At 42.3% G+C, this 12,708-nt stretch overlaps 1 protein-coding gene across 3 annotated transcripts in view; it reads right to left on the reverse strand.

The window, feature by feature from the left end:
• Positions 1–12,708, reverse strand: part of LOC116510606 (cystathionine beta-synthase-like protein) — a 53,812-nt gene that overhangs the window by 15,012 nt on the left and 26,092 nt on the right. For all 3 annotated transcript variants that reach the window (XM_032220220.1, XM_032220219.1, XM_032220218.1), the window contains 4 exons: positions 4,834–4,903; positions 2,002–2,093; positions 1,158–1,283; positions 30–114 (listed from right to left, as the gene is read on the reverse strand). In XM_032220220.1, the coding sequence (XP_032076111.1) occupies positions 30–114; positions 1,158–1,283; positions 2,002–2,093; positions 4,834–4,903 (373 nt within the window). The remainder of the gene's footprint in view (positions 1–29; positions 115–1,157; positions 1,284–2,001; positions 2,094–4,833; positions 4,904–12,708) is intronic.

Here is a 12,708-nt window from a genome sequence, read left to right on the forward strand (position 1 = left end):
GTCTTGACTACAAATTATACTGTGTTTACCACATAGCAGTCCTTCTTCTCTGATTAGCATGCGTGAGAAGGCAAAAGATTCCTCATCGTTACACTTATACCATTTGTCTACCACCTAGAAGGAAGAAAGGATACAAAAACATTATTCTAGACCTGTTGTTTCATACAAGTCATCCATTGGTACTAGAACTTGAACTGAAAGGGACCTGAGGTCTTCTAGTCCAACCTCCTGCTCAAGGCAGGAGATCTTATACCATCCTGGTCAAGTGGTTGCCCAGTCTATTTTTGAGAACCTCCAGTGATGAAGCACAACCCTAGAAAGCAAGCTATTCTGTCGAAAATCTGCTGGTTGCTACTGTCTCAATCTCATTTGGGATGACCAGAATGTATTAGATATGTCAGAAAATATGGAAAGGAGGAATGGATTTAGCAGTGGGTTTTTAGGTCCACTGACACAAATTTCAAGAGAAAACTTTCTATGGATCCAATAATACAATTAAATTACAGTACAATTAAAATACAGTAGTCTAGGGTTTTCCCCTTATGTTGACAGAGCATCTCATGAATCCTCAAATATTTCCATTTAAGTACCTTGCACTATCTTTCTGAATCTTCCATTTTTTCTGTGCTATTCACTTCCAGGAAGTCTAACCAATCTACACAAGCTATATAAAGCAAGCAGACTGCTCTTAATAAAGAGCACCCAAGTCATGTTTTACTATGAATAAGTCCTGTTATAAATATTGGAAAATTCCTGTAATAATAATAATAATAATAATAACAACAACAACAACAACAACAATAATAATTAAAAATAATAAAAATAATAATTTATCTTTCAAAATTCAGAAATTGACAAAAGTAGGATCAGATCTGTTAAAGCTTAGGAATCAAAATAAAACTTGAATATCACAAAGATTAAAGGCTAAGTCTGAATCAGACATATAAGAAGGAGAAAAGATTACTACTGCAATTAAGAAAGATAGGGATTTCAATGAGGATCACACTAAAGCAGTGTTTCTCAACTGTGACAATTTAAAGAGGTGTGGAATTCTGGGAAGTGAAGTCCATTCATCTCAAAGTTGCCATGGTTGAAAAATCATAGCAATGAAATATATATATATACATATATATACATATATATGAAACCTTCCTTACCGATCTATCCAGAACTGTGGGTATGAAATCGTATCCAATACCTTCCACTTCATAAGTTGTCTTGTCAGTTACATTTAATTTTTCAGGCTCCGCTAGGATAGATCCTTCAGGATCAACACTTACAATCTGCAGAGCAATTTGTTATTGAAACAGTATTTTTATGTTAAATATACAGATATTAAAAAAAAAACAAATTAAATAAAGTCACAGAAATGACTAAATCAAAATTACTGCATCACTGGTGCCTCTGCAGTTATGCCTTGGAAAATGCCTAAGCTGAATAATGCAACTTTTGGTACTTCCACTTAAAATTTAAGTACATATTTCATTTTTCAGTCTGGAACCATAAATAAATAAAAATCAATTGTCCTTATTAATTTGATATTTGTATAATTCCATGATCCAGTGGGGATGGAGCACCTTACTTTTCCTGGAATTGTTTTTTTTTAATCAAAAGTTTTCCTAGGCGCTTATTTTCCTCACCCTTTATGGAACTCCGATTCAGTTTTTCCTTTCTAAATGTTTATCTGGAATGTGAGTAGTAGTAGTTTATACAGACATATGTTAAGCCACTCCACTCTTATCAATACAACACTAGCAGCTAAAATTTCATTTCCCAAAGCATTGGGTATAACAACAAACAGAAGGGGATTGTTTTAATAGCAACTATATATAACAAAGGATTGCATAGGGCAACACCAGACTCTGTTTCATAATAATTGGGCCCTATTCTCTGCATTATTTTATTTTTCAAAAAGTGAACATAACCATCTGTACTGTTCTCAATAAATGGGAAATTTCATATTGGATAAGTGCTATGTCAGTGTTTTTCTTTGGGACTTACTGTGCAACCGGGGCACTTTTCCTTGATTTTTCGGGCAATACCAGTGATGGTGCCTCCTGTGCCAGCTCCAGCCACAATCATGTCTACTTGACCTATTGAAGAGGCAGAAATAAATATTTTACCAATATTAAAAAAGCTGTATCTAGATGAGCTATAAGAAACATTTACAATGCTCTTATTTAAGTCAAGATGGTTTTTCATTAGTGACTCTGAAAAAGAGGATATAGTAATGGATGTCTCATGTTCCTATTATGTATTCTGAAAGCTATCATTGGAAAAGAAGTAGTTGTCACTTTACTACAACTCATACTTCATCAGCTTATCAATGTTGATGAGCATTTCATGTTTTAGATATTTATGTATAAGAATATTCTGACCTACTTCTTTTTCCGCTCATACTTTCCTTAATATGTCTTATATAAAGTATAGCAATTACAGGTAGTCCTCAACTTACAACCACAATAGAGCCCAAAATGTATTGTTAAGTGAGAAATTTGTTAAGTCAGTTTGTTCCATTGTACAACTTTTCTCGCCACATTTGTTAAGTGAATCATTGCAGTTCTGAAATTTGCAACACAGTTGCTAAGTGAATCTGGTTCCTCCATTGAGTTTGCTCGTCAGAAGGTCGCAAAAGGGGATCACGTGATTCTGGAATGCTGCAACCATCATAAATATGAGTCAGTTGTCAAGCATCAGAATGTCAATCACATAACCATAAGGATGCTGCAACAATCCTAAAGGTGAAAAATGGTCATAAGTCACTTTTTTCAGTGCCATTGTAACTTTGAACAGTCACTAAATGAACTGTTGTAAGTTGAAGACTACTTGTATATTAACATTGATTGATAAAGCGGTCAGTTCTTATTGTATCGCATTTTATAATCAGCTTGTAAATAAAAGAATGAATATTTTGCTTACTCAAAACACTACCCTCTCCTTACATGATTTCTGCCTTTTCTCTCCTCCTCTACAGCTACAGCTTGGGGATGTATAATATTCCTTTCCATCTCATGAAATAATGATCCACAAAAGCATATGCAATAATATATTAGGTTATCTTTAAGATGCCATAAGACTCTTCACTTTTAGCTACGAAACTCTTAGGCTGCAACTAGAAAGTTCCTGTAGTTGCTAACATTAGATGCAAAGATCCATCTTCTAATTTCTTGGTCAATTGTTTTGCAAAAGAAGCCTGTATTTATTTCATTTCCCTGACACGACAAAATTTATTCTGGATTTGTTCCAAGATACTTGAGTCTCTGTCCTCTTATCTATTTCATTTATTAAACATCTCCATGCGCCTTATTTAATTTAAATTGCAACATGAAGTTTAAAACAATTTCCCAATATTTCAGGTACTAAAACTAAGGTAAGTATTCTAGATGTGAAAATCTTGAAAAAGATCTCTGGGCCTGTGTAAGGTTCAAAGTGCTTCTGACTTATTTTCAAAGCATCTTCTGCTCTGTCTTACACAAAAGGGAAAAAAAGAAAACTTATTATGTGGGAGCTCCCTCTACTGGTTTCCAGCTAGTAACAGTCTCTTCATTTGGCGATCACAAGTAAAGACACAGGAAATTTGCTTGAAAATACAGGCATTGGTCAGGAATTTGTTTTTTATTACTGTTTATTATTGTTGATTTGTAAATAGTCACTAACCCATTAAATGAGTAGTAGCTGTAACTAGATTATTTTTTTCCAAAATACATTGAGTCTCCAGTCCCGTCCCCTGCCTCAAAGTCACATAGTTCAAAATACGCATGGGCTTCCCCAACCATGTCCTCACACTATTTTAAGTAATGTTTGGCCACTGCACATGGGAAACTCAAGCTCCTGTTTCATACAACATACCAAGCTATAATATTATTTGTATGGGGTTTAGTATCTCATTTAAACCAAATCCAAATTCTTGTTTAGCTATAAAGCATCTACAGCACTCTTTGGTATTCTGCCATCTCTTCAGTCTGGATAATGCAATAGGGGTATCATAGATACATCTTCTGTATATATGGTTAGCATGTATACTTGTTGCAACGATCTCATTAAGTAGGCTTCAACTGAATCTGCTGCACACAAATACTATTTTAAAAATAAATGAGACAAAAATGGAAAGATCTTCTGGCATGAATGGGGCGTCTCCACCCACAAAACCAGTCCAGTCTATTGGCCATGCCAATATTGGAATCTTAGCCTTCCCCTTTGACCCAAAGCAAGATCATAAATAAATTCTACCAGTTACAGAAAAATGTCATCTGTTACCATGGGAGTACTCAGGCTGAGGTTCAAAACACAGCTACACAGGTACTCGATTGAATATTGCCTAACAAGGTCAGGTGAGGTTTAAGAAAACTCTCTCTTCAGGGTGAACGCATAACATTTAGCAGAGAAATGAGGATGGTTAAACTTTGATTTGTGGATTGTGTATGTGTGCGCAAGAAGCTGCTTTGATATAGATTTGTGTTGATTTATACACAAATGAACATTACACGCAGTATAGATAATTTTCAGTATAGGCTTTAGACAACTATTTTGCAGGATTGGGGAATTATGATTGCGGAACATATTCTACTTTGAAAATCTATGGTTCTTAAATCTGTTTTAAACTATCTAGGAATTTCAACAATTCTTCAGATCTAAGATGTTTGCATTTTTTACATCTTTAAGAGGTGAAAGTAACTTGGCCACTGGATGAGTTCTACAAATTATCTGCAAAAGTAAGTAGTCTGTTAGGCTGAATGCTCTCATGTTTGTATTAATCAATCTCTCCTAACATAGCTTCAGTTTCCTAAGAAGCTCCCATTTCCATGACAGGTGTTTGTAAAGCACAAAATGTACCTTCACACTGCTGAAGAATCTCCTCTGCTGTTGTGTCATAATGAGACAAGGGGTTGCTGGCATTGCGATACTGTGTAAAAAAAAGAGAGAGAGATAATGGAGAAAATGTAGGATCAACAAACAGGTTGACCAGTTCAGTAGCAGTGCAGATGCAACTTAGAAACCATGCAGAAGCAAGATATACCACTCACACATACACACACAGACAACATCCCTCTCCCCCTAGAGTGAATTTTAAATGGCTTACTGTTTTATTTCCTTTGGATTTTTTTATATCTATGCTATTTTTAGTTTTGCTATAGAGTTATTATTTATATTAATCTTCTGGTGGAAAAATTGAAAATCAGTACCTCAGAAAACAGAAAATAAACTAATGCTTTTAACATTAATGTACTAAATATCACAAAGAAAACCATTCTAAACTCAAACATCAAACACACTTTTCCTTCCTTCCTTCCTTCCCTTCCTTTATATGCAGAGTAATTGCATTGTTATATTATATTGGAAGAAATATTATATATTCTGCTGATCCTTAAGTGCCAAGCAGTGGTGGGTTTCAAAATTTTTTAGAACTTCTTCTATAGGTGTGGCCTTTGTGGGAGTGGCTTGCTGGCCATGTGACTGGGTGGGAGTGGCTTACCGGCCATGTGAGCCAGGTGGGCGTGAAAAATGTGGTGAAACTCACTTAACAATGCTCTTGCTCAGCAACCAAAATTTTGGGCTCAATTGTGATCATAAGCTTCCTTCCTTCCTTCCTTCCTTCCTTCCTTCCTTCCTTCCTTCCTTCTTTCTTGTGTCTCTCTCCCCCACTTATTTTCTTTCTCTTCCTTCTTTCTTATCTCTCCAACTTTCTTTCTTTCTCATTCTTTCTTTCTTTCTTTCTCTCTCTCTCTCTTTCTCACACCCACACCATTTCCCTCATATCTGCCACTGACAGCTCTCAAAGAGAAGGAAGGACTCCTGCCTTGGGAAGGGATTGGACTAGATTACCTCCATGTTCCCTTTTATGCTCCTAAGCCTACTCTACACATATATGTTCTGCTCTGTGCCAGTTGAAACTGTTTTGCATTTGTGTGTGTGAGGGGATGTTCTTTTCCAATTTTCATTTTTTTAAATAATTTCATTACTTAAGACACAAAAAGATTTAGATAGCAAATGTAAGAACACGTCAACCATGCAGTAAACAAAGGACTAAAAATTGAAGGCCTTAACTCTTTGTGAAATTAAAAACACACACACACACAGAGAAATATTTTCTATACTTTATTGAAAGTGAATATTAAATTGAGTTGTAATATTTTAACAACTTTTTACTTTTTAATTAAACATTAAAATGGTAGAGTTAATTCTTATTTAATTTTCATTTGCTTGTTAGAAACCACCTTGAGTATTCTGACGAGGTAGGGCAGAGTATAAATAAAAATGAATAAATAATCCTGGCTCCTACCAATTAAAAACATATTTTGGTATTGTTTAAGTGATGAAAAAGATGAATAGTTTTAAATAAATGAATAAGTTACTTTTTTAAAGGGCAGGTTTTCACAAACGTAATATTTAGGCTCACCACTGAAATTGGGAATGAGAGTCTATGGCTCCACATCTCACGATCTTCCCCGCCTCGGTTCTGCAGGTGAGAAGTGTTGCTGCTGCTGCACAGCGTCGGTGGCGGGGGAGCTGCCCGCTGAGCAGTGCAACCCATGGCTAGCCCAGGAGCAGTAGCCGCCACCACCATCACTCGCTACCACACTCGGGAGGGCATGCAGGGGTGTATGGCGACAGCGACGGCAGCCGAGCAGGGGGAATGTTACGTCCTGGCGTAGTTGCTGGCAAGCTAAGAAGATCCCTATTGGCTGAAGCGCGCATGCCAGCTGGTGGGAGAATAACAAGCACCTGATTGGCTGCCTGTCTGACAGCTAACAGTATAAATATATTACTGTTGTGTAGTTAACTAGTTCTGTTAATAAAGCTTTGATCGTTACACAAGCCTCCTCTCGTTCCTCAGTAGCTTCGAATAAAGAACTGGTGATGAGGGTGGGATCGGGTTTCTAAAACACCCACCCACAGAGAGCTTAGAGATACTGAGGAGATTAACAAGGAAAAGGAAAAAGAAATAGGGAAAAAATGTTTTTTCCTCACAACGCCATCATGTCAGTGATTCCCCCTTTGGCGCTTTTATGCCAAACAAAGAATCTTGGGAAGCATTTGAGGGGTTTGAATGCTTGAGAGGTTGGAATGCTTTCTCAAGGCAAACGATTTTACTGACATTTTCTCAGACAGGAAACAACGCTATTTTTTAAGTTTCTGTGGCCCGGAGATGTTTTCCACGGCTAGGGCTCTTGCAGCGCATGTTCCCATGCACTCTATCCCATGGGAAGTCTTAATTAACAAGTTAAGAGCCCATTACGCTCCAGCCCTGTCTCACATAGCCCGGAGGCATTCTTTCTGAAAGTGTTTCCGGAGTGAAGGCGAGACTATGAGTCAGTTCATGGCTACGTTGCGGAATTCAGCCATACATTGCGAATTCCAGAATCTTGATGAGGCTCTATTAGAGCAATTAGTATGTGGAGTAAAGGACTTATAGCTCCAAATACCTTTATTAGCCCATTCTGAGCTTACTTGGGTTATGGGGTTTTTGAAATTTAATATGGGCCTTTTAAAGGGCACCTGCCGGTTATTGTAGTGGCTGATCCCCGGACTACATTACTGGGGCTTGACTGGTTTGATTCTTTAGGTTTTTCTATTCCAGGGGTCCACGCCACGAATTCCGAGGATGACTACGCCACCCTGACCAGGGAGTTCGAGGGTGTGTTTAGTGACACACTTGGTAAATATACCGGGTCACCAATCTCCTTTAACTTAGACCCTACCATTGCCCAATCTGATTAAAAGCCCATCGCGTTCCTTTTGCCTTGAAAGCTAAGGTGGATGTTGAAATTGATAAATTGTTGGCCCAAGGGATATTAGAGCCTGTAGATTATGCCCGTTGGGAAACCCCCATTGTTATTCCTCTTAAGTCGGACGGATCCATTAGGATCTGTGCAGACTATAAGACGACCATAAATAGGGCCCTTCAAGTTAACCCCCATTTGCTGCACTCCCTGGGACAGGGTAAGCTGTTTGCCAAACTTGACCTGGCCCAGAGATATAAACAACTGACTGTTGATGATGCAACAGCTGATGCCCAAACTATAGTAACTCACCGTGGGGCTTTCCGGTGCAGACGCCTCCAGTTTGGAGTATGCATGGCTCCGGGCATTTTTCAGAGTATAATGGAGTGAGTACTCCAATGTCTGCTGGGGGTAATACCCTATTTTGATGTTTTAATAAAATTGTCAGGAATTATTATCTAAATTAAGGAGTGTCCTTCAGTGTTTTCGCAGCGCTGGCCTAAAATTGAAAAAAAACCAAATGTTTCATTGGGGTAGAATCCGTTGAATTCTTATGGTTTCTGATAGATGCCTGAGAAATTCACCCAACTCCATCAAAAATTGAGGCCATAAAAAATGCCCCTGCCCCTATGAATAAGGCTGAACTGCAAGCCTTTTTAGGGCTCTTAAATTTTTACGCAATGTTTCTGTCGCATAAGGTTACAGTTGCAGAGCCATTACACAGGCTGCTTGACTGTTCAGCTACCTGGAAATTGGACAGCCGTGAAGTGCATGGGTTCGCGGCTGTCAAATTGCTGCTTACATCATCCGCTGTCCTTATGCAGTACAACGATAAATTGCCCTTCATTCTGGCTTGTGATGTGTCCCCTTATGGCAGTGTTTTTCAACCTTTTTTGTGCAAAGGCACACTTTTTTCATGAAAAAAATCACGAGGCACACCACCATTAGAAAATGTTTAAAAAATTTAACTCTGTGCCTATATTGACTATATATAAAGTAATTTTCCCACGGCACACCTTACACTATGTCACGGCACACTAGTGTGCCGCGGCACAGTGGTTGAAAAACACTGCCTTATGGTATCGGGGCTGTTTTGAACCACCGATGCCCTAATGGGAAGAGGCACCAATTGCTTATTTCTCTCAGACCTTGTCCAAGGCTGAGAAAAATTATAGTCATTTAGATAAAGAGGCTTTGGCAGCCGTATCTGGAATCAAGCGATTCCATAACTACCTCTTGACCACAAACTCTTGTTAGGGATTCTAGTGGGCGACCGCCCTACTCCGACCATCCTTTCCCCGCGCATGTCGCAGTGGACTGTTTTTCTGGCGGCTTATTTGTACCAACTGGAATACCATCCTGGTAAGAGCATGGGGTGTGCGGATGCCGCTGTCCTTTGCCATCCTTAGGCCCCGATCCAGCTCCGGCCATGACAGTCCTCTTAATAGAGGACTTAGAGTTGCCTCTAATGGCCACTGATATAGCCATTCACTCTAAGCAAGACCCAGTTCTTTCCAAGGTGCTGGATTGGACATGCAGGGGGTGGCCTAGGGAGAACATGTCCGATGAGTTCCTTCCGTATTTTAGACGGCATCTGGAACTTCTGGAACTGAAAGATTGCTTGTTATGGGGCAGCAGGGTGATCATTCTGCCTTCGCTCCGCAATACAGTGTTAGAATACCTCCACGAGGGCCATCCGGGCATAGTGCGGATGAAATCCGTTGCCCACAGCTATGTCTGGTGGCCCAATCTTGATAAGGAAATTGCTAGGTGGGTCGGCAGCTGTCAGCCATGTCAGCTATCCTGACCGGCTCCTCCAACTGCATCGCCAAGGGAGTGGTAATTGCCTCGTGGACCATGGTCCCGCATCCACATGGACTTTGCGGGGCCAGTCCAAGGGCAAACCATCTTAGTAGTAGTGGACGCATTTTCCCATTGGATAGAATTGGTGCCTATTAAATCAACTACTTCAGAGAACACAGTAAGAGCCCTGCAGCGCCTGTTCGCTACCTATGGATTGCCGGACACATTGGTGTCTGACAACGGGCCCCAACTAACATCAGCAATCCTCCATGCCTTCTTGGCAAGACTGGGTATTAGGCATATCCCCTTACCATCCGGCCAGCAATGGCAGGGGCTGAGCGGGCAGTTCGATCAGCCAAGGAGTCACTGTCGAGAATGGTCCCTGGTAAATTAGCGGAGAAAATAACTAACTACCTAGCAATCCAACATTCTACTCCCTGTCCATTATCTGGCAAAGTCCTGCTGAATTATTAATGGGACAGTGATTATGGACATCGCTAGACCGATTGCACCCCATGTATGAAACAGACGCCCCGCATGTTGAAATTGGTCACACTAGAAGTTTCATTCCAAGGGACAGAGTTTATGCCAGCAACTGCCAGGGGGATCCCAGATGGGTGCCCGGAGTTATCACACATGTAACCGGGCCCTGTTCTTATAGGGTCTGACTAGATGATGGGTGCCAGTGGCACCGCCACATAGATCAATTGCGGCGCCAGGTCCTGCAACACCACTCTGCAGATGAGTTACTTCCAAATAGCGTTCAACAACGACCCAAACAAACCTTGGTTGCCGCCTACCGGCAAGACCCAGTTTTTCAACCCGGGCCATGTTCCGATACATTCTCGTCGGGTGGCTTACCTGTTAGTTCCAACACTCCGCCGAGGGGGAAGTCTCCGGTTGCTAATGACATCCATCACCCTGAAATGGAGGAGTCCAATCGACAACCTGATCTTCCAGTTCCTGCCCAGGAATTGAGACGCTCAGGGCGGAGCCGAAGTTGGCCCGCCTATTTAAAGGACTACGTCTGTGCAATCCGGGGGAAAGGAGTGTTACGCCCTGGTGTAGTTGCTGGCAAGCTAAGAAGATCCCTATTGGCTGAAGCGTGCATGCTGGCTGGCAGGAGAATAACAAGCACCTGGCTGTCTGTCTGACAGCCAACAGTATAAATAGCTGTCAGACAGGGGGCGTATATTATTGTTGTGTAGTTAACTAGTTCTGTTAATAAAGCCTTGATTGTTACACAAGCCTCCTCTCATTCCTCAGCAGCTTCGAATAAAGAACACCGGGAGGGCACGCAGAGAGGGTGTGGCGACAGCGACGGCAGCCGAGCAGGGGGAACGCAAAATGTGATATCTCACATATCTTACCATCATGTAGAGAATAGTAAGCTGCAATAAAGCATGTCTTATATATCTCCCCAGCTATCTATGCTGATATTTGCTGTGCTTAGTAACCCTTCTGTTTTCCCAGTCTAAGGTAGATTTATCAAGAGAAATGCAACTATCTTTTTCCATTTGGTTTTGCTCATTTTGTCATATGCTCATATAGTTGAGGGTGGAGGTGGAAAAGAACAGCTGTAGTGGCTTCATTTCCACTTGGCTTCTCTGCAATTTCAATGTCATCTTGGGACAGAAAACTGATTAATTAACCTCATGGTAAAAAGTCTCTTTGATACAACTAAGGGGATTGTTTTAACCCTATGAAAACTATGTCTGCTTAGGAATAAATCTTATCTGTCCAGGGTCTAAATGGATGAACAGATTCCTTTTGGAATCCACTCATCCCACTGGCCAATCAAGCTTAGAGTTACATCCAAGAGATTGCAGAGTGGAATTTAATCTGGGATATGAGAACGCTTTGGGAACGCTTTGGTGGGTGCTGAGGGAAGGAAGGAATGAAGGAGGCTGCAGGGCAGGGTCATTTGCCTTGGCTAGGCTATCTCGTTTCGTGAGGCAGACGGAGAATGAAAGGAGATAGCCTAGCCAAGGCAAATGACCCTGCCCTGCAGCCTCCTTCATTCACACACGTTCAGGCAATGGGGGGGGGGGGATTTCAGAGGGAGCTTTCCGAAGGCATGCAAGAAAGCCCCCCCGCACAAACAGGCAGCCTCAGCTAGGCTATCTCTTTTCATGAGAAAGACGGAGAATGCAGCGTTGGTACCGGTGCGTTGCTGGGCAGTGGGCAGGAAGGAGGATGCAGCGCTGCCGGCCTTGCCCTTAGGGCTCTTCTTATGGGTCATGCTGGCTGGTGCTGCTTCAGGGTGCCCCGGCCGCCGGCTCCTCCACGCGCAGCCTGGCTCCAGCGCCGCCAGCATCCTGTCCAGTGGCCATCCTCAGCAGCACAGTCGGTCTTTTTTTTTGGGGGGGGGGAATCCCCAGAACCAGGTTGCCCAGCAACCTGAAGAGGTTTGCGCGGGGCTGCAAAGCATGGCATGAGAAGCAGAAGTCCCTGAACCCAGTGGGGCAATGCAGATCCAGCAGTGCTCGCTAGGGTTTCCCTCTTCCTCCACCCAGCCCTCCTTTGCATAGGCTTCTTCGTCAAGAAGCAGCTTTTGGGGCTAATGGGGCTTGGGTTTCCAGCCCGACATCTCCCATCGCTTCTGGACGTCCATTGTAGTCGTGAGGAGCCAAGGAGAATGCGAAGGCTTTCTGGGAAGCTGTGAAAGCGGCTGGGAGAGGCGCGTGGCTTGTTTAGCCTCCCTGGACATCGCAGCAGCCCCAAGCACGCCAATCTCAGCGTTTTTCACATCGGGGCGTGCTGCAAGAGGGAGCGACTGAAGACCTTTGCCGTCTGGCGCAAAGGACTTCCCTGGACTTGCTTTGCTGAGCAGGGTGAGACCTGCACCTCCACCACCAGCAATCTGGAAAAGGTCTTCACTCCCTCCCTCCTGCAGCACGCCCCGATGTGAAAAACGCTGAGATCGGCGTGCTTGAGGCTGCTGCTGTGATGTCCCGGGAGGCTAAACCAAGGCCCGCGCCTCTCCCAGCCACTTTCACGGCTTTCCAGAGCGCAGAGAATCTTTGCGCTCTTCTCCATGGTCTCCTCGGCTCCTCACAACTGTAATAGACGTCCAGAAGTGGCGGGGGCTGTCAGGCTGGAAACCCAAGCCCCATTAGCCCCAAAAGCCGTTGCACTGGCAAAGAGCTTACTTACCTCCTTGGCAGGCAGCAATACAGAGCCA

This window comes from Thamnophis elegans, chromosome 6, assembly GCF_009769535.1.
Source record: "Thamnophis elegans isolate rThaEle1 chromosome 6, rThaEle1.pri, whole genome shotgun sequence".
NCBI lineage: Eukaryota > Metazoa > Chordata > Lepidosauria > Squamata > Colubridae > Thamnophis > Thamnophis elegans.